Genomic DNA, 26,434 nt, shown 5'->3' with positions numbered 1-26,434 from the left:
CTACGTCATTGGTACCAACAGGTATCACGACTTCTGATTGCTTTCCCTCTCATACCAGGATGTCGCGCACCTAGTCAGAGACATCACGGACCCTGGCACCTGGGAGGCAACAAACCATGCAGGTGTCCTCACGTCCACAAAATCTCCTGTCTGCTCCCCTGACTATAGAGTCTCCAATGACGACAGCTCTCCTCTTCTTCGTCCCACCCTTCTGCACCAGTGGGTCAGACTCAGTGCCGGAGGCCCTGCCACCGTGGCTCACACCTGGTAGGTTGTCCCTGCCAACAGTATCCAGGACGGTAAACTTATTATTCAGGGGAATGGCTACAGGGGTGCTCTGCACTACCTGTCTGCTCACCTTCGCTTCCCCCCCTCTGACTGTCACCCAATGACCTGCTTCCGACAGCCTAGGTGTGACTACCTCCCTGTAGCTCTCATCTATGACTGCCTGTTTCTCCCTGTAATGTTTTACAGGTTGACCATCCCTTACCTAAAAAATTTTTGCACTTGCGTGACATGAAATTTTCCATTTGTGATAAGGCACTGGGAAGGTTCCCAGGTGATGCACATATCTGCACCAGAGCTCTGAGAAGTGACCTCACATGTAATAAACACCTAATGAAAAATAAAAACTGAATAAAACCAAAAAAGATCTCAATCTTGTACTTACCGAATGAACATCAAAATAGTGAACATATGCCAGTTAACAGTATGCTGATCATGAAACAAGCAATGATCTATGACAAATTGAAAATTGAAGGTAATTGTGAATATTCAAAAGGCTGGTTGCAGAAATTTAAGGGAGGTTAATTTTTAAAGATTTGTGTCAGTGTCTGCTAATCACAAAGCATCAGAGAAATTCATTAAAGTTTGTCAGAATTGTCCGTGATGGAAATCTAACATGCTGAATGGCTGCATTAGTACACGTGTGATGAATGAGTGTAAGACAAAGACTGCTTACCAGTAGCACATAAATTCAGTCAGGAATGACAGCAATGCAAAACAGCCAGACTGTCAATCTGGCCAGCAGAGGCAGTGATGATTCAATGTACACAGTGCTTCATGTACAAAATTATTAAAAATATAAACCTAACTCTAGCATCTATGTACAAGTTGCATATGTAATGTCCTGTCCCCAAAGTATCTTATTATATGGATGCAAATATTTCAAAATCCAAAATCAAAATTGAACTCCAATTTATTCCTTCATCACATTATGTTCATTTTCCTCTTGCATTTTGTAACCCCTTTGTCTTTGAAGCAGTTGTATGTGCTTTTGCTATTTGCAGAATCAGTTATTCTACTGGAGACACAAGAAACTGCAGATGCGGAAGATCAGACCAACAATCTGCTGGAGAAACTCAGCAAGTCAAGCAGCAACAGGAGGAAAGGCATTGCCCAGGTTTTGGGTCAAAACCCTACATCAGGATTCCCTATAACAATTATTCCTGTGCTCTCATTCTCTTTCACCTCTCTTCATTGTGACGCCAGGCAAAGCTATCGGACGATTGATGCTAATGAGATAAGAAAGACAATGGAGAAACATTCAAAATGCTAATGAGAGAGAGGGATTAACAGAAAAGAAACACAATTCAGAATACTGACAGACCGGTTGCTTTGAACCTGAATCGTTTGAAGTTTGATGGACAGGTGATACCCCAGCAGGGGGATAAAAAGAGCAGGTTTGCTAAGGCACACAACACACCACCAGACCCTGGAAAGAGCAGTGTACCCCCACAAGTGGTGGGAGTTTGGAGGTCCGGTTCACAGGAACCAACCAGAGGCTCACAGGGTGTAAAGGTACAATCGGTGGGAACCTGGGGTGTGTGTCCACCCTTGTCTGGGTGCCGGGTTCACCGTGGAAGAATGATCATATCCGGAACGGAGGGGTCACAGTCGGTGACCACAGCTGGGATTAGAAGACATGAGGGTCTGCCCGAAACCAACTGCGAAGACATCAAAGATCTGTCTGAACCAAATTGCATCTCTCTCTCTCTCCCCCCAACGGTACAACAGCGATTACTGCAAACTGCACTAAACTGAACTGAACTCTGCTTCACTTAAGACTGATCATTTTACCCCTAGACTGCGATAGAACTTGGTTGATTCCTATTACCCTATTTCTGTGTATATGTGTGTATTATCATTGCTAACCTGTTACATTGATATCCTTACGATTAGGGTAGTATTACTTATGTCTTTAATAAAACTTTATTAGTTCCTAGTAATCCAGACTCCAACGAGCGTTCCATTTCTGCTGATTTGGCAACCCAGTTACGGGGTATGTATCATAAACTACAATCAGGCTGCAACCGTTTCTGTTCTAAATCCTATTCTAAATCTAACTGAGGGAAACTAAAATCATAGGGACCAAAAACAGTTCCAAGAAGAATCACTCAACACTTCTTACTACACCCTATTTCAGTAAATGATGAGACCTCATCTTTCCTGAAAGTAGTTTCATTTTTCATTAGTCCAATATTCCACAAATGAAAATCTCTATTGACATACTTGTGCCTCAACTTTTCTCTACCTGTAAATGCTTCAAAATTCTTGATGTGATGCATACTCTGTTTAGAAAAGGACTGTTACTAACGTACTGCTATAGTGAATAAACACAGCAAACAAAGATCGAAATAGATATACAATTTATTGTCCAAGCTGTGAGTAGGAAAAATACACCTGTGCACGGGAACAAGCAGACCCTGTTTATGGGAAATACATCGTGCTATCAACTGCTATTCAAGCCAAAAAGTTCACATAACATTTAAAAAGCTCTCGTTTACCATCCCAAATTTAACTTTAGAGCTGCCTAGGTAGCCGTAATTTTTTTAAAAAATTACTTAGTGCAGATGTCATTGCTGGTTTGATCAGTGCACCCATGAAGAATGGTAAACAAGAGAGTGGCTGCAGTGCATTATATAATGAAATCTGTAGAAATAGGTTTAGCACAGAACTGAAAATGTCCTTCTATCCTGAGTTGTAATCACTAGTGAAATGTGGAGAGGGTTCAAATTCATGTAGCCTACAAGATACCATCAAGGACTCATTGGAATAGACTATGTACGGGGGAGTGCATGTACACAGAAAATAAAACAGGTTTATTGATTTCCTGAAGAGATGTAAAAAGGGGGGCATCTTAATCTTACATAAAATGTACACTTTTTTGCATTATGTAAAAATCAAACATTTCTACATTTGTAGGATTATGCAAAAATTACTGCATGTAAAAATTCCTACAAATATCCTACCAGAGACAAAATGTAATTTCAGTACAGCAATTAAATAATACACATTTTAATCACAGAAATGAAGAATACAATAGCATTTGGATTTGGTCTGTGAAGTAATATCCCCTTATAATTGTGTACTATATATACCAATCCCAAGTGACCACAAAGCTGTAACAATGAGATCAATACTGATAGGTCACTTTTTGCCTAATTTACTTTAGATTGGGGTTTTATGATGTACATTAATAAAATGGTAAAGCAAGGAAAACATGAGCAAACACCTTTTATTCACACTTTACAAAAAGCTACTCATTAAATCTACTACAAACAATACTACCAATAATTAGTTTACTGATTATAAATCGGACATGTTTGCTAATAGTACAAACAAAAATGACTGCAGGTCCCAGACAAGGGTTCAAGATAAATCTATTATGGGTATTTATTACATTTTCAACTTAGCAAGTTAAACCTCAAATTCTCATTGCATCCTGGTTTTGTCTGCACCAATTATTATTTAAGTGCTTTGTCTTTAATTAAATGTTTTAAAATAATTAAAATTTGTCACACTCAACTTAGCTGCATTCCACATTAACTGTAAACCGGAATGAAGACTGGTCCAATTTTTTTTGAGTGTCATGTTGTGTTCTTTTGTCTCCCTGCCTGCAGTCGAAACTAAAGAGCTAGATCAAACTATACCTCTGGCTCATTCAATGCATAATATAGTACAAGCTAATTCCAAAGGCTCCCCCTTAGCACCTTAAACAAAAGCAGAGCAAAAGCTAACCTACTAAAGCTTGCACACTTGGCTTTAAGAATATGCTACCAATGGCACAATGAACAAAGAGGAGAGATATAGCTCTGGTCCAGCTGAAAAACACAAAACCATGACCATTTAAAAATTAATGGATTTGAAACTTTGTCTGGAAGACCTGCGCAGAAAACATAGCTCAGTTCTAAGTTTACACTGCTTCAGAACATTAAAATTCCTACCAAGGAATGCTACTTCTTTATAAGATCAAAGCACACAACATTGAAGGTGTATGGTCTCAAATGATGCAGCTTTCCTTGGTGAAAAGTAGCACTGTGCAAAGAGACAGAAGCAGTGCTAGGATACAAAGGGTTAAAGTTACACTCTGTACCCAACTGTACCCAACCTGATCAACATGTGTGGTGTTCATTGCTCCACAAGAAAAAAATGCCACAGAGCTTATACAAAAGTGTCTTCATAAAATCTCACAAATCTTTTAACAGTTTTTATTTTTTTTAAAAAATCTCAAAGAAGATGCTCAGGATTTCTCCGCGTGCACAGGCAGTGCTGGTTCCAAAAATCCCCTCAAAAATAAAAAAGTTGATGAGGCACATCATGTAAAAAAAATCAGAGGAAGTTGGGTAGTTCAAAGATCATAAGGTTCAAATGCTGATACCAAATCCTGAGGAGTGAAATTCTTGAATTTAAATTAACTGTGTCCTCAACTGTAAAAGTAGTACATGAGTTACAAACCCAGAACAGTGCAAATAATAGCAGAGGAAACCTGTTGCAACTTCTTTTTTTTACAAATGTTTTTAAAGCATGAAACAGATAAAAATTTAGCCTTAGTTTACAATACAATCATTTTTTTCCAAATCTGTTTTAAATCTTTTTAGTACAAAACACCTTAAATCAGGTCTTCTATGGTTCATATACAATCATTAAAGGCTAAATTCAAATTCAAATTTATACAAACACTTCTCAAAAGTGTGGAGTGAAGTATGGAAATAAAGGTCCTCAATGGCTACTACTGGCCTGAAAAGTAGTGCTATACAGATTTTTTTGTGCAACAATACACAGTTGGTTCCACTTTAGCAAATTATTTTTGTCAAGTAGGCGATTCTAAAAAAACTCACAATTCATTTGCACTTGTATATTTTGCTTTCAATGGACATGCGGAAAGGTAGGGTAAGACTACACAGAACTGCCAAACTTTGATAATGTTTTCAAGGATGCTTCTTGGAAACCTAGTATCTGTTTAACTTTGGCTTGAAGTATTCTCATTTCTTTTGAAGGTAAGAATTGAAGACTACTGGACAAAGGCAGAAATGCATTTCTTAACAAAGAAGTGGGATGGGAAATTGTCAATATTTCAAAACCCATCTAATGCAGTGCCTAAATTTAAAATGCATTCAGGAGAATATGGAGTATATTGATTCATCTTTGATATGCCAAATAATTACTGAAAGTACTTTTAAATGTTCTTGGTCCAATTATAGTTCCCTCAGATTTTCATTCATACTGCATTCCAATACACTCCAACTATGTAGACTTCCCTTTGTGTCAGAAAAAAACCGACATTGCCACCTTAACTTGAAATATATAATTAATTGCATTGCAAAATGCACTGTTGAAGTTTGAAATGAGTTTCTATTCTGTGAACATTTCTATACAATAAAACAGTGAATTTCACCTCCTCCCCTAACCATCACACCATCCCAACCACCACTCTGACTCTAAAAGGAATCAACTGTTTAATCTTGCGTAGAGAGACTAGAGACTTTGCTTAATTTTCCACTAAAAAAAATGCTGAAGCATAAAGCAGAACAAGTTTTGTGAAGAAACCCATTTTCAGCATGTCTATAGTATACAAAATAGGAAATAGGGCTCAATTTCATTATCTGTAAATAGCACCAGACTACTATTGTTTATTATTTAGATAAGCTATCCAAGAAACAAATTTAAAACTGATTAAGAACATAATTTTGACAACAATCCTATTGGCCATACTTCACTCCTCAGTACTTTGATTTTACAATTTTACAAGATTAAGAGGCTTCCCTCCAGAGTAAACACACAACTACCTTCTGCCTGGCAGATGGATACCATTTACTGGTGACACAAAAGGCAGTAGAAGCTCTAGTTGTGCAAAAAGTGAGAAATGGTCTGACGGGATGTGTGGATGTGGGCAGCCAGTTATACTGTTTTCGATCAGCCAATTAGGATCCAAAGGTCCAAGAACACCCAGTATGTTAATGTGAGGCTTCGAGTAGAAGATGTAGTCAATAATACCCTGCAGTCAAATGAAAACAAATTAACTTTAAATATTTAATCTTAAAATTCTCCTAAAATTCGTACATTAGGTTAGCATCTTCATTTTGTTAAAACAAGCAGCTGCATTCAAATTAAAATCAAAACAAAAGGAACATCAATTGTAATTGTAATAAATTATCAAGATATAATTGAGTTTCTCAAATTTTCACTACCACATAAACCTTGATTGAATCAATCCATGCAAACAATAAACACACTTATGAATATTTTGAATACCTTACAACCAGAGAATTGAAATAGTAAGTTTGCAGTCAGAGTCTCAACCCAACCTTGGGAGGTAAGCATTAATTAATTAATGTTTACTCAAGCTGAAAACTCCTTTCCCGGATCCAGTCTATCCTCCCTACTCTATTCCAAATAAGACCATAAGACATAGGAGCAGAATTAGGCCATTCAGCCCTTTGAGTCTGCTCCACCATTCCATCATGGCTGATCTCAGATCCCACTCAACCCCATACACCTGCCTTCTTGGCATATCAAGAACCTCAACAATGAGTTGTGATAGGAAAATGGTGCATAAAGGCAGTGTACAAAGAATCCAAGATAGAGACTGGGGAACAGGTTAATGTGACATACTATGTACATACATTGAATAACTGGGATAATGGAAAGTATTCTTACAGGAAGCAGAATAAGTGGAACAACAGTCATGGGAGCCTATGGGATTGCATATAAACTGGTTATTAATCTATCCCCTGAAATACAGGTGGAGAATTTGAAGTGGAGGTGGACTATATGAAGGTTACAGCAGGATGGATATTGGCAGAAAACATATTGAAATTTTCTAATACAATGAGATAGCAGAAAGCAAATACAATGACAATGTACTAGAAAAAGAGAAGAGGGACCAGAGAGTGATAAGAGTTTTCCCACTTATCCCCATACACAAAAGTTAGACCATTAAGGCTGCTGTTTCTACAGCTTTGGTTGGGAATTAGAGAATGGAATACTTATTATGCTTGCAAAGGTGTTGAGAATTTATTCTTTGAACTATCCAGGAATACAAGGGAATTAGGAGTGCAAAAGGGGTTACAAAATATTCCTGGCTGACAAGGTAAAGGAGAAAAAGGTTAAGTATATTAAAAACAAAAGGAAAGCGCATGAGGGCCATTTAAGGATCAGTGTGGTGATGTGTGTGTAAAACCACCGGAAATGAAGGTTTCAAATGAATACCTCTCATCCGCAAGGAGAAAGCAGCTCAAATTAAAATAAGGGAAGATTAATATCCTGGAGCATATTAACATTATAAAGGAGGCAGTGAGAGAGGACTTGCGTAAAGTTGGATAAATCCTTGAGGTCTTACCAGGTGCATGCTAGGATATTATGGGAATCGAGGGGAGATGTCTGGAACCTTGGCAGAGATTTTTATCACTATTAGCCACAAGTGAGGCATTAGATGACTGGACGATAGCTAATGCTGTGCCTTTATTTAAGAAGGGTAGCAAAGACACTGGAAGAGATTCTCATTGAATGGTAATGATAAAGGACAGTCAGCATTGCTTTGTGTATGAGAAATCAAGTCTCATGAATTTGATAAAAATTTTGAAGAGATGACAAAGGGCAGGGCAATAGCTATTGTCTACATGGACTTCAAGGCATTTTCCTGCATAGCAGATTGGTTTGCCACAAGAGATCAGGATTGGGTTCCCCCATTGTGTGCCATTTATATTAATGATTTGGATAAACATGTAAGTGTCACAATGAGCAAGTTTGCAGGTAACACCAAAATTGATGATGTGATGGACAGTGAAGAAGGTTGCTGGAGATTACAGCAGGACATAGATCATCTGGGAATGTGGGCAAGGGGAGCGGCAGATGGAATTTAACTTAGACAAGTACAAAATGAGGGATTTTAGGAACTTAAACCAGGGCAGGACTTGCACAGTGGGTGGCAGGACCCTGGGGAGTGCTGTAAAGAGACACTGTGGGTATAAGTACATAGTTCCCTGAAAATAGGAACAGAGATGTGGGTGGAGGCAGCATATGCTTGCTTTGATCAGCTGAAAAAGAGTAGCACAGTTGGGATGTCATGTGACAGTTGTATTAAAAAGCTGGCTAGCCACTTGCTGATACTATGAAGTTAGAGAAGATGCAGTAAAGATTTACTAGGATGTTGCTAGAATTGGGTTTTGGTTATCAGGAGAAAAATAACCTCTTCTTGCTCCTCCTCCCAATATAACTGAATATTGCTCATCTGTCATTAATCATAATTAATCTGTCGTAAGGGGGTCATCAGAATCTAATACAGAAGATAGGATACATATTATCATTGAACTAAAACCAGCAGGATAATATACATTTACATGAAAGGAATAGGGGAATAAATAACATTAAGATATCACCAAAGATGTGGGAAAAACTGAAATAATTTGCTTTACTCTATAAAGATTGTCCCTTCAAATGTCAAGATAATTCAATATAAAATTTAAACCGATAACTTAACAATGAACACGTTTCCTGATTGTGTTGTTAAACATGTAACAGTGACATACATACTTTGAAATCAAAGGTGTAGTTTGTATAAGGCATCAGACCATTCTCATAGGCACTCTTCAGGTTAAAGCCATGAGTGATCCTTGCAGTTGGAGTCCCATTTTTTCCAATATTACTGAATTTCATTAGACAGTCACTATATCTTAGCTCCTTGAAATCCTTATGGTTTGTATCAACTCCTCCAGTAGTCAAGTATTCCACAACACCTGAAGGAAAATACAAATCAATCTGAAACCAGTACCATCTTGTGCAAAAAGAAAATGTAAATGACTATGTCTTTGCTTTCAACATAAAAAAATACACAATTACAAAATACGACAGGTGAGCCAGTGTGAGAAGGAAAACTGGCTGGTGTGACAAGAGATGCAGACTTCCAAAAGTGAAGTACATTGTAAGTGAATTAGTACCAAAGCTTTCATCAGAAATGTCAGCCAATTTTTGTTTTGCGATTTAAACAAGATGCATTTAAGTTAAAATAAGTAGATAATAGCAAAAGACCATTTGGATAGCTTGCTCATAATACCTCCTCTATGATACACCAATTCTTAACTATCATTTTAGTAATTCAATACTATTCATTCTGTTCAAAAATTATGTACAAGTTTAACCAGCATTTGGCCAACTATGAACACATGTTCCACTAATTTAAACACTTGTATCTTGAATTTGCCTACAGATGCAACAGACATACGGAAGACCTACAGGCTCAACAGATTTCCAATGGAAGTATACAATTAATCGAATTTTATACGATCATAACACCTGGGAAAATATTCGAGAGAAATGACACAGAATAAAATATTAACCAGTGAAATTACTGTTAGAAAAAAAGAATGACATTTAATTTCCCCGGATATTGTTGATTATGATTTAACACCTCCTGATTTCTTGAAAATACCACATTAAAAAGTCAAATCAATACAGGGTGCAGTGAAGTGAAACTGAATTTAAAAAACCATAGTACGTAGAAACAAAACTATTATATTTTGAATTTTTTTTTGCACCACTTTGTTCTTATTTGAACATTTGTACTGGATGGATAACACGTTCAAAGCCACAGCTGCACCATTGTGGCCACGCATCTGACAGATGTTAAATGTTAAATTATTTAAATTAATAACACAAAACTCATCTAGACAATTGATAAAATTTCTGGGTAAGAAGTAACCCAATTTGAATTAATGGACATAATATTTGAAGCTATAAAATATTACAATTAAAAGGCAGATTTGTCCTCCTTACCCGAATCTGGCAGTGAATTGAGATCTGCACAAAGCACAAGTGGAATGACATTATGATCTCCTGAGACGGCACCTGGTCTGAGTGTTCGAGAAGCCTTTTCAATTATATTTTTCACTTCAGATAGGAACATCATGGTTTGTATCAGCTTTACATCAGAATACTCAGGATCCCAATGCATATGTGCATTTGCAACAAGAATGAGCTGTTTTTCTATTCCATGAAACGACTTCCCAGCTAGGAATTTTTAAAAAAATTATAACGGTTTAAAAAGTAAAAAATAGTGTATATTAAATTGATGGATTTCTCAGATATATCTAGAATACAAAAATATTACATCTGTACACATTTCTAACTGACACACCTTAACACTACATTCTATTTTTACATAGAAAATACAGAACAATACAGCACAGTATGGGCCCTTCAGCCCATGAGGTTGTGCCAACTTATATAAACCTACAACATGATCAATCTAACCCCTCCCTCCTACATTGCTGATAACCCTCTATTTTTTTTCCATCCACGTGTTGGTGTTCATTTAGGTGTTGTGAAATACTGCCATTCATTCCTAAGTCTCTTAAATGTTCATGTTTCAACCTCCCCCACCCTCAGCAGTGCATACCAGACACTTGCCACTCCATTTAAAGAAAACATCTCTGACATCTCCCCAAAATTTCCCACCACTCACTTTAAGGATGTCCAATGGTATCAGCCATTACAGCCCAACGAAAAAGGCATTAGCAGAGCAGTCTCTCAATGCCTCCTATAACAATTGTGTTTAGTGTGGTCAACTTTATCTCAAACACCTACATTCTCAGGAGTTTTTGCACTTCATATGCAGTCAAGTTCTGCCAAGCTCAGTGGTGAAGCAGCACTTTTATTTTCTGAGTAACATCTATGCAATGTAACTCAGTTGTATTCCAAATCAACAGTACTTTACAGCTTTCCCACCATATCAAGCTGTTTACATGTCACATAAGGTAGACCTTATATTAACACATGTAAATGCTGGAATGTGGAATTCTTTAGAATACAGCAATTCAGTATTTATGTTAGGCACCAGGTTTATAGCAGAACACACCTCATACAAAGGGCTACAAACAGTCCCATGGTATGTCCCAAATCTGAGAGGGACATCATCTATTCTTCATGACAGCAATGCAATGTATAAATTTTGTCATACATCTAATAGAAGCTGGAGGGATCAGAACCTCCAGGAAAGTTACAACTTCAAGAGGAGTGACCACTGACATCATCTCCCAATTTACACCAATGACCAAAGACTGATGTCTGCACTGAAAATTTCTGTAGGCTTTCACAAATAAAACAAAGTGAGGCGTTTTATGTTTAAGGAAACCTGTAAAACATTTTATTGAACTCCAAAACCTATACACAAAAGCACGCTAAAATTCCTTAAATCAGACCAACCTCTTAAAATGAAAACCCAACTCAATGTCGGTGGTTGTGAATTATGTACGTTTCTCCCAATTATGTTACCCTACACAGGACCCTCCCCGCCCCCCCCCAAAAAAAAACAGAATTCACTGAAACCAGCATTGTGAGCCCGTCTGGAGCCCAGATCCTTCATTCCATGGGTAGAGGAACAGCAGGTGCCTCTGGCTTTCCAGTGGTGCACTGACATGCTCGTGGTCATTTGAGATGCCAGGGGCATGACAGCAGAACACTTGAAATCTTGGTGGGCCAGCTTAAGGCGATCTGCCAAAATACATTCAGGTTTACCCCTCGTAACTATGACAAGTTCCAAATCGCAGAACGGCCATCATAAGGGCCTAAAAGGATGCTGGCGTGCATCACGTCGGACGAAAACAAACGAGACTTAATGTAGGTGAACAGAAACCCAACAGTACTGTATGCCATGTTGGGAGACAGGAATTGAATCCACCGAGGAGGGTGGAACTGTGTTCAGAGCCAACCAGGTGGTTTTAGTGTCAGGAATGAAACCACCTGACACTCATAACAGCTGCCAGTCTACTAAATCTTTAGGTCCTCTTCTGCAGCAGTTCTGAGTCCCAGCAAGACTCATGGGAGATGATCATGCTAATACTCATCCACCAGGGAAGCCCTTAGAGCAGCTTTTAAGGAGCAGTGAAACCACTCATATAGGGCATTGGACTGTGGGTGATAGGCCATGGTGTGATGTAGGTTCTGGGCCATCGCGGTCCAGAGGTCTGAAATGAGTTGGGGTCCGTGGTCAGAGGAACTATCAGATGAAGTGCCAAATTGAGTAACCCAGGAGTTAATGAACACCTGAGCCTGCCTGAACATGACGGTTAATTTCTGCCTGCTGGTACCCTATCAGGCTACAGTCCAATCACACACGTCACTTCTGAGGCTGTGGCAAACAAAATTTAGTGCAACCAGTTTCTGTGAGGCCTTCTGGCCTGGATGCAGGAGGTCACGTATGGAGCCAGTTTGCGGGCACAGTGGAGCAAAGGCCACTGGTTGACACATCACACAGGAGAGAAACCCCAGCTTCCCTGAACTTACTATCAGCCAACTGCAGGCCCTTGACTGTTATTCAGTAAGCCCGGAGCCCTAGGTCAGTAACTTAGTTGGCTGCCGTGCCAGCATTGTCAGCCCTTCTGTGTACAGCCTCAATGGCTGGCCGTGACAGACAATCAACCACAGCATTATTTTTTCCCTTGATATGATGTATTTATGTTTGAAGTCAGATATGTAAAAAATGAAGATGGTGGACAGCCAGATAGAGATCAAGAAGCTCACGGTCAAACGCGCTGTACTTCCTTTCGAGGGGATAGAGCTGTCGGCTGAAGGTGACCGGCTGCCCCTGGCCTCCAACCAACTGTTTGTGCACAGCCACACCACATAGTCCGAAGTATCAGTAGTAATGGCTATGGGTGCATTGGGTGAGGGGGTGTGCCAGGATTGTCACATTAGAAAGAGTTCATTTGGTATCATCAAATTCCCTGGTCATGCCACTGACCAGTCAAGCACTTGATTAGGGGCATTTCCTTTAAGCACACTATACAGAAGTATAAATTCAGCAGCTCGCAGAATGAAGCGGTGAAAGAAATTCATCATGCCTGAAAACTCCTGAAGTTTCTTTTAGTAGTGCAGGGCGGTAGGAAATCCATATAGCAACTACCTTCGATTGGAGGGGTTTTATAGCTTCTGCGGAGATGTTATGGCTGACAGAGTCAGTGGTTAACAAAAAGAAAATCAGTCTTTTAATAGAGTCCATCAGCCATTGGAAAGTCTGTGCTGCATTTTTCAGTCCAAACGATATGCACAGAAACTCAAAAAGGCCAATCACGGGACTTCCGCCTGTAGCTCAATGGAGTAATACATAAATTCTGTGGCTGCCTTTAATTCTTCCTTTTCCCCAGTCTAAACCTTGAATTACTCAACTTTTATTTTTTGAATCTTGGAGGGAAATAGCGGTCATTATGTCGTATCCTTTAAGAAGTGGAAAACAGCATTTTGAACCTAGCAATAGAAAGGGAAAAACTTCAAAAGAAAAATCTGTCTGGGCTGAGCGTTTGGAATGTGCATTGATGGTTCTCGATAACAAAATGGACAATAACACTTCTGAGTTGAAAGTCGTTCCGGCAGAGTTTACGGACTATTGAGGAAAATATTCTTTCCTTGAATACTGAGTTTAAAGAATCGAAACGTCAGATTGCGGATATTTCAACCTGATTGGAACAGGCTCAATGCAAAATTGTCGATTTAGAGGCAAAGTCTCGTCGGAATAACATTCGTATTCTGGGTCTTCAGGAAGGCTCCGAAAATGGGAATTTATTGGATTATTTTGCCAATCTGTTGCAATCTCTGTTCCCGGATATTCTATCTCAGCTTCCCGATATTGAAAGAGCTCACAGAATTTTCACTTTGTCAGGTAAAGCTCGACCAATTTTAGTCAACTTTCTTCGCTTTAAAGTTAAAGACCAAATCATAAAATGTGCAAGAAAACAAAGTTTTTAAATTTAACGGTTCCGAGATCCGTTTTTATGAAGATTATCCACGGGAAGTTATGGAACAACAGATCAAATTCATACCCGGTCATGAAGATCGCTTACAAAAAAAGTCTTTTTCCATCCTTGAGATATCCAGCGAGACTAAAGTTATTTCCTAAAGATTCTACCCCTCGTGTCTTCTTGGATCCCCAAGCGGCATCAGATTTTGTCAATTCTATTGTGGAATCGGCTGATGTATGAAGGATATTAGAGTCTCTAAATAATTTTCTGAAAGAAAACAGGTTTTGAAGATTTTGGTATGCTGAAGATATCTTTTGATCGATGGATTACTTAAAGAAGAGATGGTCTTCTTGGTTTGACTAAAGGCCAAACACAGCATCACATGTGTTTTAGAAATGTCCTTCGAGTACACAGGCAGCTGATGGTAGCCCCTAACTAGATCAACTTTGGGAAAAATTAACTTTCTGGCTAAGCGTGCCGAAAAGTCTTGAATGTATGGGACCGGGTAATGATCAGAAGTGGTTGTCTTGTTAAGGTGTCTGTAATCGCCACATGGGCAGCAACTTGGGGACCATATGGAGGGGTGAAGCCCAGGGGTAATTTGACCGGTATACAATTCAAAGTCTTTACATGTTAACATACTCAGCCTTCACAGTTGCCAGCTTTTCTGGGTCCAGTCTATGCGCACAGACATGGACCAGCGGGCCAGTTGTGGGAATGTGGTTCTTAATCCTATGTTTTGTGACTGTAGTGGAGAATGTGGGCTTGGCGAGGTCTGGGAATTTGCTTAGTAGTCAAGTAAACTCACATGCAATGGTGCATGCGCTTGACAGGGTCGTCGTGGGGAACTTATTGGGAGAGCAAGGTTATGACCCGAAGTCCTTGATGTCTACAAGTCTAGTCCTACAGGAAGTCTGCACCCAGCAGAGTCTAGCCACTTTAGCGAGGACTAAGAGCTACCTTTAATGTCACCCGCTGAAGCAGAGTATCACCTGTCATGTCCCGCAAGTCTTTAGCCTGCTGCCATTGGCAGCCTCCAGCACACTCACTTGAGCACCCGAGTCAAACAGGAATGTCACCCTGAAAGGGTGTCTATAATGAACAGTAGATGACTCAGGCAGCTGGAAGCCATGATGTTCACAGACCGCTGATATCCTGATGCACTAGCACCGAAGCTGCAAGGCAGTTGGTATTTCCTAGCATTAGTAAAAGCACAGGCCTGGCATTGCCTGTTTTGCCACCTGGGATTCCTTATGTTGGGGGCCTTGTGGACTGGATTTATTGAGATAGAGAGAGAAGGAATGATGCACCACTGCCCGGCTGAATGCAGCTATCAGCCATTTTAGCAAGCTCCATATAGTCGACCACAGGTGCATTCGCGAGGGCTATAGGAACTTGATCAGGTATTTGCTGCATGAAGAATTTTAAAAATAAAACAAGGATGGTGATTTCCCAGGTGAGACAGCATGTGGTCCATTAGCTCTGAAGGCCCAGCAATACAGAGACTGGGTAAGGAGAACAACTGTTTGACACACCCAAGATTCCAATAGTACAGAAGTCTGTAAAAAGTGAGTTTTCAGTGATTGGTATTTATCACGTTCAGGCTGGTGTTCTAGTAGACTCACCACTCTCACAGCCGTTGAATTGCTGAGTGACGCTACCACATAGCGGAATTTGGTGTCATCCGCCGTGATTTCTGCAGAGCGAACTGGGCCTCAACCTGTACGAACCAAGAAACAGCATTTTGCTACCTAAACTGCGGCAGTCTTTGTTGGCCACGTTCAATAATTCCGGAATTGTCCCAGAGCATCGAGGTCACCAATGTAAGTTTTCACAAATAAGGTGAAGCGAGGCGTTTTATATTTAATGAAACCCGTAACACAGTTTATTAAACTCCAAAACCTACACACAAAGACGCGCTAAAGCTCTTTACATAAAAATCATCATGTCAGACTAGCTCTTAAAGTGAAACCCCTACGCAATATCAGTGGCTGAGAATTATGTACGTCTCCCAATTATGTTACCCTACATGCCAAAAGACCCAATATATCCCTCAGTGTCTGACCTCATCCCAGTTCACAGCTGCATCTTCTGGTTAGAGTCCTGATAATGAAAGAAGTTTTCTTAAATGCACTTATCGATACCTTCATTGACATGGATGAGTAAAGCCAAAACTTGCAGTACTGCAGAACTATGAAAAAACCTCAAACTATCCTGCTTTAAATCCTCTCAAGTCTGAGTCAAATTGCTGCAGTTGCTAATATTTATGTATCTTCATCACTGATGCCATTCTGGAAAAATATCTTCTGAAAATTCTTCAACTTAGCCAACTGTCTAAGAGCCTTAGAACTGACTACAAAATGGCAACTGAGATACAGCTGGGGATTTTTATTGGTTTAGCATAAGATTATAAAAGAAAATAAAGTTTGTTTAATTATTCAAAGCACACCTTTAAAATTTATTGGTGACCCAATTAATTCAACTACCACTATCAACTGCCATTTTGTTGCCATCATTTATCTCACAGCTGTAATTGCTACATTACAAAAAAAAATGCCCATGAACAAAGAATAACTTGCAAAGTCTAGACTAATAAAGTAACATCAGCTATTCCACTTCCACCTCAAAAGCCATCCTGAAATTAGTGGGTACATACAATAATTTGCCAGAGAAGGTGGTAGAAGCTGAAACAATCACAGCTTTTAAAAAGTATTTAAACAGGTACAAGGATAGGAAAGGAATAGAGAAATATTGGCCAAATCCCTGTTATCTGACCACAGCCTGCAAACTCAACAAGGCACTAAACCTTTGAGATGCAGTGCTACAACATACATCTATAAGCAGCACTACACAGAACAAAATAATTCAGCCAAGTCAGCAAATACGAATCCACATTCAAAATCAAGAGGCAGCAAGTTTTTACATGTACGGAGTCCTAATATCTACACCAGCACATTAAATAAGCACTTTAACATTTAGTTCACATTGACATCCATTTGTCAACTACAGTGAGATCCCATGTGATTCAAAAAGCATTCTTTTATCAGTCAAGACTTTGGTTTGGCAACCTGACTAAACCATACCACAGATTTCCCCCAAATCATCTTCCCCTGAGCAGAATTATTCTATTCTTTTTAAGTATAGATATAGTTATACAAGGCTTCTGGGAACTGTCTTCAAACCAAAGTTTCCTATGTCAGAAAAGCTGTTGGCTGAGTTAGCAAACATTATGCTGGTAGGTTACTTACATATAGGTTAGTACAGATATTAGTTAAACTGAGATCTAACTTAGATCTTAGTTAGAATTAGTTAGTATGGATCAGATTCAAAATATGCTGAACAATGACAGTTCCAGACTAGAGTTGCAACCTGTATCATTATGTTCTGTCCAATTGGAATCAAAACTACATGAAGGGGACAAAAACATTACTTTAAAATGAAGTACATAATTAACTGTTAAAACCTTAAAATAATAATTTTCCATTGCGGTAGACAACTGAAAATATCACTTAGGTTTGAAGGCGCAAGAAGAGACAACTATAAAGAATCCAGAATGCAGCAAACTAAAAGCACAAAGGAAAAGCAGAGATCAACACAACAGCACTTGTTTCTGAAAATAAGGGAATGGGTAAGAAATTCTGATTCTACTTCATCACAGGGAAATGGTTTAATATATGCATTAAAGAGGAAGGACGTAAATGGTACTTCAGATTAGTTACTAGTAGCAATACGCAATAAATAGTTTAGAGAGAAATACTTACGGGATAGTTCAAAAGAATCCTTCTGCAATTCCAAGAGTACAGCAACACCAATGTTGTCTTTTGTCATAACTCTGTTCAACATAGCTTCTGAGCCATCAGAGTTTGCCATGGCCAACTGGTTGAATTCGACTGTATGGTTCTGAATCAGACTAAATCTAAAACAGTAATATTACAATAGAGTAAAAATAACTAAAATATAATTCTAGCTATCCCAAATAACCAAATTTCTAAGTATCAACCAAAGTATGGATTATTTCCATTGTAATCTCTTCTAATCAAATTGAAATCAATAATCCACAAATTTACATCCCACTAAAAAAAACAAAGGGCAAGTTAGAAGGACTATTTCCATAGCTGACTTTTGCAACATGGAATAGTATGATGTTTTTTTTCAAGAAATTACAGAACAAAATTTAGATAGGCACTTGACAGGAAACATTAGAGGACACAGTGAAGATTAGCAAAACTAGCTCACAGAATTAAATTTCTTCTGTGAATTAAATTCTGACCATCATAGTCCATCTCAAAACTTGTTCTGATGCCAAGGTTTTCTAGAACTAGTTTATTGGAATGAAGAATAAGAAAAAAGATACAAAGAAAGCTTTTAGGCCATTAAAAACTTACTTTTCAGTTTTATAGAATATTGCACAACCATCTACATGCTTTCGATCAGATTCTGACATTGTCCGAGCTCTCGATTTAGGACTAAAGAAACCATCATAGCCATGCTCTTTAAGTTCAACCAGGAAAAAGGCGAAGTACTGTTCAGTCTCAACTTCCTGCAGAGAAAAATAAATTGATTAAAATAACAAATTACTTTAAACATTTCCTTACAACATGTGAGGCAACTATTGGCTAACTGAGTCTGTATTTGCTCTCGGCAGCTCTCATTCCTGCACCCATTTCACTGGAACTTATTCACGCACAAGCTTATTTACATTCCCACAAGCCCTCCCTCCACACACTTCTCCCACATCCATCCCACCAGGCAAACCTCCCCACCCCCCACCAATACCACTCCACACTGGGAGTAATTTACAATACTCTAATTCACCTAACAACCAGCACATCTTTGGGATGTTGAAGGACACTGAGCAGTCACAGGAAGAACATACAAGCGCCACACTGAAGGTCAGAATTAAACTAAGTCACTGCAACAGTAAGAAAACTGCACTTCCTGCAGCACCACTGTGACACTGCTCATGTTCCATTGCAAGTAGATGGTATCTAACTGGTATGGAAATGATTCCACAATCACTGCACCATTAATTGGGAGGATGCAATTAGGAGGCGGGAGGAGAAGATGGTGGCGCGGCGCGCGTGCGCAGTTCTCCAGTGAAAATGATATCGTATTCATTAAATAGGGGCCGTGGACAATTCTGATTTGATGGAGAATGGACGTGAAAGTACAGAGGAACATCTGGAGAAATTTCTGAAACACCCGTTCGCTGCTGTCGTTACTGTGTGGTCGTGAATCTTTTGGAGGGTAGGCCTCAAAATCCCCGGCCTTGCCTGCTTCTGGCGACTGAGAAGGAGGTCGAATCACTCGGACAGAGATGGCGTTCAGTACTCGGAGTCGGAGAGCTGATCGGAGCTCGAAGTTTTCCGATGACTCAGAGTCAGATTGTGGTCGGCATAGCAGGGAGAGTTTTTCTTCCTTCTCCCATCTGCGTGAGATGTGGGACATTTGAGAAACTTTGAACTTTACTGTGCTCACTGACTTCTTCATCAAGTTATGGTATTGTGCACTGTTTGTAACTATATGTTATAATTATGTGGTTTTGTCAGTTTTTTCAGTCTTGGTTTGTCCTGTGTTTTGTGATATCACACCGGAGGAAATAATGTATCATTTCTTAATGCATACATTAGTAAATGACAATAAAAGAGGACTACCTGTCTTCATAATCATAACTTCAACTCATACTGTTCATTCTCGATACATTTGGAATGTCATTGAAATGAAGGAACTTATTAGAAATTATGCAGGTTCTGCAATTTCAAAACCTCCATGGCAAGTATACTAAATGATAGTGTACAAATAAATAATTTGCAACCTTAGGACACCAAATTTTAGTCATAAAATACCTCACCTGAAGACTGATGATATCTGCATTGCAATTCAAAATTTCTTGCATAATAGATTTTTTCCTATATTCCCAGTTCAACGCCCACGGTGGACAGTACCCATACAGTTGTCTCGTGGCATATTTGTCACATAGTACGTTGTAGCACATGACTGAGAATAAAGCTGTTTTAATTTAAAAAACACAGACAATTCAATCATTTCAGAACAACTGCAAATGCTGAAAATAATGCAAAAAAAAGGCTAGAATTACTCAACATGTATGGCAGCATCTGTGCAAAGAGAAACAGAACTAACTTTCAGGTCCAAGACCTTTAATTAGATTGGAAATGTTTTAAGTGGCTTGGAGAAAAGAAACAATTAGAGATTAAAATAAAATTTAACCTAAGATATTTTCATTCCATTGGCAAGTTAAAATGATTCCCCAACTCTCCCCCCACCACCCCAACTACTTTGGGCACTGCCTCTTTTCTGAAAGCCCACTTAGTTTTGACCTCTCCAATTTCTTTCCCTTTTTTAAAAAATATAATGCAAGGACTTCCCAGCATTACTGTATTATACTGATACACCATCCCAAAACATTTCTACCGTCTAAAGCCCACAATACTCTCCAGAACCCAGAAGACTGCAAGTCTCAACTTCAAAAACCTCATCACTAGGAGTATGACATTATTATTATTAGAAATATGCAAATGAGGAAGGGAATAACCATCCTCAATAGTTATTCCCTTCATCACCGAGCAGAGTGCCTGCAATGTGTGACATTGCAAAATCTACTGCAGTTACACATCTACAGCAACAGATCTTCTGTAACATGCCACCTATTAATATGAAGAGGGATAATGGTTATAAGGGTACAGCAACACTACCATCTGCACTTCCCCTCCAAGTTGCATGTCACTCTAACCTGAAAATACATTGCTACTGCTCCGTTGCTGGTCTAAATCCTGGCCAAAACCATTGTGGAAGTACTTCCACCAGAGGCATTGCAGCAGCTCAAGGTGGTGGTTTATCACCACCTGCTCAAGGGCAATATACATCGGTCTTGCAATCACCTAGATCAAAAAAAATTTAAATTGATTCAATGCAGGTTCTAAGCTTGCAGAATAAAAGGCAAAGTAGAATCCATTTTAAAAAAAAAGTATTAATTCTATTTCCTTGAGTGTTTATAATTAACTTTATTTTTTAATTCTCTTCAAATTGAAGTATTAATGTCATGATGAAACTTCAAAAGGCATTTAATATCTGATAAAAGCCATGACAAATTTGATAAAGGTACACTAAGCTTTCACTGAACAGGTGGTGTTCAGGACCTTTGTTCTGGGCCATCCAGAGATAAACTGCCATCTAGACAACTGTGGATTCTGCAAGGATTTTAACATTCCGCTGCAGTTGGTATGATATCAAGGATCTCTCAAGAAATTTCATATTACTAGTGTCATGTTGGTGACCCTCAGACAGTGTTTTGAGCTGTCAATTTGGTGCTTCTCTTATATGTCAGCTCTTCACTGTTCATCTAAAGTTCACTTGCTGAAATATTGTTCATTTATTCTGTTTTATCCAAAATCACAGATAGCATTGCTTGTTTCCAGGTTGGTTGAGAAATATTGCACACTACTGAAACTCTTCCAACTCTTTTTCACTAATACTTTCCTGTTGTATATTTGGATCATTATTTTTGACATTTTTCTACATTCTATTTGCAGATTTCCTCTGTATCTTCCAATCACTTCCTTCTTAGTGACACCAATGTTGCACATTTTTTGGATCACCAGATAGACAGCCCTAAACTTTGCTTGAGGGCCACTAATGTGAAGTCTATAACGTTCCAAGTGATTCTCACTGCTGTCATTCCAACTGCATTCTTATTTTAATAACTTGTGCAGTGATGGAATGCCACCTTCCCTCAGTTATAATGGAAATCTAAGGCCAGTGCATTCTGGGTTAGATCTAGTGCGAGTTCAATAATTCTATTCTCTTGGACAGCAATGCCTCAGAAAGATTAATTAGTGTGGCAGTCATTTAATTTTTTCCAGCGGCTTTAAGAAATAGAGATATTTAAATGCAATTACTCAATCATTTCAGTCTTAAATTTTTAAGTATTAACATTAAAAGTGCTTTCAATTTATGACTAATCTTTTTGGTATTTTTGGATGCTGGCAATTGTCGGCATGCCTTAGAAGGATGGGAAACTTCTACAGGGACTCGCTGATTAGGGCATCTGACATGTTGGAATTACTCTTTGTCCATCCAATAGCAACTGCACTATGACCTCCCTATTCAGAATGTGTTGTAGTTAAATATGTAGTATTAGCAGCAGCATGCTCGGATGTCTTGCAATCTCATGTACTGGTTTTGTTCATGTTGTACATCAAAGAACACATTATCAGAATAGCTGAATTATTTCTAACAATTACCATGACATCAATGCAACAGTCTCCACTCTTGAAGATATGGACTACGGTATGGTAGCATAGTGGCTAGCACAACATTTTACAGCACCAGTGATTAGGATTAAATTCTTTCCCGTCTGCAAGGAGTTTGTATGTTCTCCCTGTGATCACGTTTCCTCTGGGTGTTCTAGTTTTCACACACACTCAAATGTGTACAGATTAATAAGTTTTTAGCACGCTATGTTGGTGCCGGAAGCTAGGCAACCCTTGCAGGCTGCCCCAAGCACATCCTCAGTCTGTGTTAGCTGTTGATGCAAACAAATCTTACTACTTTGACATATATTTGACAAATAAATCTAAATCTTTAAATGATTCATCTGACTGAACTTGCATTGGGTAGACACATTTCAATTTCTCAAACTGACTACACTTATGTGCTATCCACTGCCTAACCTTACTCATAGACCCTCTACACGTCACATCTACCTTTCTATGAACTGCTTCATACAGTGACCCATCACTCTGGTTCCCATCCCCCTGTCAACCCAGTTTAAAGCCTCCCCAAAAGCTCTAGCAAACCTGCCCGTAAGAACATTGATCCCTTTGGAGTTCAGGTGTAACCTGTCCCTTTCATACAGGTCATACCCTCCCCAGAGATCACAATGGTCCACATCTTTTTGAAATTATTTTTAATTCCAATTGCTAATTACTCTTACTCCACTAAAATTCAACATTTTACATCAAGTTAAGACAACTCATTTACCTGAGGGGCGTGTCCGTTCTGGTTCTTGTAAGACAATCCATGATCGAGGTGGCGGCTGGTCTGGCTGAACTATTAAAAAAAGAAATCAAGCAACTCAATTCAGTACCATTTGTAAGTAAATCAAATAAAATCTCCAGGTTTTGTTACTTACTTCTTTTTGAAGTACCTGACAAATTATCAAGTAGGTAGCTCAGCAGCCTGCGTGTCCCATCTGGTTCCTGATGGATGCTAAGGATTTCTTGTGCCAGAGGGTTGCCTATAAATCATATTAAATTTTCAGATAAATGATTCACAAATTGACTGTGTACAGCAACTTCATTCACTTTCGCTGAAATTAATGTTTTTAACCACACAGGTTTGTAACCTTTTGCTTAATCAAAAATGTAGTTAAGTAATACTCTATTTCAGTTCAGGCAACCACAATACATTTTACTTTACTATATTGTTTACTATTTTATCATAGTTCCAAACTGCCTCCATCTAAATAAGAGTTGCACTAATTGAATCACCTGGACTTGAAACGGTCAACTTCAAAAATTTATTTTAAGTAATGAATTAACGCATTCTCTCTGGTCTGAAGCACCATCTACTGGAGCTCCATCATACTTCAACTTTAATAAAGGCATCATGAACCCTGGCGTAGCGATTTGAAAATGCCCATCTTGTACAGATCACCAGACTAAAGGTTAAACAGTTTAAGCCTGTTTTCATTATCAAACAAAATGTGGAGCAGCAAATGAAGGATCATCACAATTCACTTTGTGCTGATGGTAGAAATGGACTTGGGCAACAGATCCTGATAATCTTGGCAGTTCCCCTTTTCCCTCAAGCAACACACATCAAAGTTGCTGGTGAACGCAGCAGGCCAGGCAGCATCTCTAGGAAGAGGTACAGTCGACGTTTCGGGCCGAGACCCTTCGTCAGGACTAACTGAAAGAAGAGCTAGTAAGAGATCCTACCTCCACCATATAGTTTCATATAGTTGCTGATCAGACTCGCAAAACAGCGAGAGGAATTTTAGACCATTTCTCCGTACAAAACTGTTTCAGTTCATCAATATTTCTGAGATACCTTGTATGAACAGCCCTCTTTCAGGTCATGCCATAGCATCTCAATTGGGTTAAGGCTGGACTCTGACTTGGCCATTCCAAAATACAAATTTTCTTCTCTTTTAAACCATTCTGTTGATTTACTCTTGTGTTTTGGATCATTGTCTTGTTGCATCATCCAACTTCTACTAAGCTTCAGTGATAGACTGCTGCCCTGACATTCTCCTGTAAAATGTCTTAATATGATTTTGAATTCATTGTTCCCTCAACGACTGCAAACTGTCCACACCCTGAGGCAGCAAAGCAGCCCCAAACCACGATGCTCCTTCCACCATGCTTCACAGTTGGGATGAGGTTTTGGTATTCATGAGTGCCCTTTTTCCTGCAACATGACAGTGTATTCTGTCCACAGAATTGTGCCAGAAGTGTTGTGGAACATTCAGGTGGCCTTTTGCAAATTTGAGGTGGGCAGCAATGTTTTTTTTGGAGAGTAGCTGTTTCCTCTGTGGTGCCCTTCCATGAACACAATTCTTGTTAGTGTTTTTCTTATAGTGGACACATGAACAGAGACTTCAGCAAGTTCTAGAGATTGCTGTTACCCTTGGGTTCTATTTCACCTCCTTCAGCATTACACATTGTGCTCTTGGAGTGAACTTTGCAGGACACCCACTCCTCGGCAGAGTAGCAACAATACCAAGTTTCTTCCATTTGTGGGGATCACGTGATGTCGTGCCATTGATCGGGCGCTTCCCTGAATAACTCCTACAAAAACTTCTTCACAACCAGTTTATAAGGCTCACATATAACCTCAATAAAAGCAATGGTTAAAAGGAAAAATCGTGGAAATCCTACTGGCGCTATCGCTGCCGGCCTTGCACTCCCGGGAGCCTCTGGAGTTGAGGGACGCAGGAGCAATGGTGAGGAAGTCTGCTTGTCGGATGGTTCCTCTGAGCCTGCGGAAGGTCCGAGGGTGGCAGCAGTGCAGCGCGGTGGTCTTGCCGCCGCGATTCATGAGTTGGCCGATGCAGTCCGGACTTTAACCGGCAGGATGGACAAATTCGAGAGTCATTTAGACCTTATCATGCAAGAATCTAAGGAAATGAAGCAGACTTTGGAATCTTTAAATTTGTGAACTTGGGATTTAGAAAAAAATACGAAGGATGTTGTGAAGAGATTACAAAGCCTGGAAAAAGAAAGATTCCTGGAGGACTGAGAAAGTAAAAATAATGGATAAATTGAACTCCCTTAAAAACTATAGCAGAAGAAATAATATCAAAATAGTGGGTCTAAAAGAGGAACACACATAAAAGTTGCTGGTGAACGCAGCAGGCCAGGCAGCATCTCTAGGAAGAGGTACAGTCGACGTTTCGGGCCGAGACCCTTTGTCAGGACTAACTGAAAGAAGAGCTAGTAAGAGATTTGAAAGGGGGGGGAGGGGGAGATCCGAAATGATAGAAGACAGGAGGGGGGAGGGATGGAGCCAAGAGCCGGACAGTTGATTGGCAAAAGGGATATGAAAGGATCATGGGACAGGAGGCGTAGGGAGAAAGAAAAGGGGAAGGGGGAAAAACTAGAGGATGGGCAAGGGGTCTAATGAGGGGGACAAAAAGGAGAGAGAGAAAAGAATGTGTGTATATAAATAAATAATGGATGGGGTACGAGGGGGAGGTGGGGCATTAGCAGAAGTTAGAGAAGTCAAGGTTCATGCCATCAGATTGGAGGCTACCCAGACGGAATATAAGGTGTTGTTCCTCCAACCTGAGTATGGCTTCATCTTCACAGTGGAAGAGGCCGTGGACAGACATATCAGAATGGGAATGGGATGTGGAATTAAAATGTGTGGCCACTGGAAGATCCTGCTTTCTCTGGCGGACTGAGCGTTCCCCCCCCCCACCCCGCCCTTTCTTTCTCCCTGGGCCTCTTGTCCCATGATCCTCTCATATCCCTTTTGCCAATCAAACGTCCAGCTCTTGGCTCCATCTCTCCCCCTCCTGTCTTCTCCTATCATTTTGGATCTCCCCCTCCCCCTCCCACTATCAAATCTCTTACTATCTCTTCTTTCAGTTAGTTCTGACGAAGCGTCTCGGCCCGAAACATTGACTGTACCTCTTCCTAGAGATGCTGCCTGGCCTGCTGCGTTCACCATCAACTTTTATGTGTGTTGCTTGAAATTCTAGCATCTGCAGATTTCCTCATGTTTGTGGGTTTAAAAGAGGGATTGGAAGGAAGAGACGCAGTAACTTTCTTTCAAGAATGGATCCCCAAACTTCTGGGGGGAAAAGTATTTTGATGAAGAATTATAGAAAGGGCCCACAGGACTTTAATCCCCCAACCATCTCCAGAGCAAAGGCCACACTCTATAGTTATAACGCT

General features: G+C 39.6%; 1 protein-coding gene across 6 annotated transcripts in view; it reads right to left on the bottom strand.

Annotated features, from left to right (window-relative positions):
• Positions 1–2,637: 2,637 nt before the first annotated feature.
• Positions 2,638–26,434, bottom strand: part of LOC134349297 (CCR4-NOT transcription complex subunit 6-like) — a 97,202-nt gene continuing 73,405 nt past the window's right edge. For all 6 annotated transcript variants that reach the window (XM_063053388.1, XM_063053382.1, XM_063053386.1 and 3 more), the window contains 8 exons: positions 23,164–23,268; positions 23,013–23,081; positions 19,864–20,021; positions 18,398–18,552; positions 17,774–17,928; positions 10,054–10,287; positions 8,815–9,017; positions 2,638–6,277 (listed from right to left, as the gene is read on the bottom strand). In XM_063053388.1, the coding sequence (XP_062909458.1) occupies positions 6,065–6,277; positions 8,815–9,017; positions 10,054–10,287; positions 17,774–17,928; positions 18,398–18,552; positions 19,864–20,021; positions 23,013–23,081; positions 23,164–23,268 (1,292 nt within the window). In that variant the 3' untranslated portion in view covers positions 2,638–6,064. The remainder of the gene's footprint in view (positions 6,278–8,814; positions 9,018–10,053; positions 10,288–17,773; positions 17,929–18,397; positions 18,553–19,863; positions 20,022–23,012; positions 23,082–23,163; positions 23,269–26,434) is intronic.

The sequence above is a fragment of the Mobula hypostoma genome, chromosome 7 (genome assembly GCF_963921235.1).
Source record: "Mobula hypostoma chromosome 7, sMobHyp1.1, whole genome shotgun sequence".
Taxonomy (NCBI): Eukaryota; Metazoa; Chordata; class Chondrichthyes; order Myliobatiformes; family Myliobatidae; genus Mobula; species Mobula hypostoma.
Note: the sequence above shows the minus strand (reverse complement) of the source record. Positions and strands in the feature narration are given on the sequence as shown.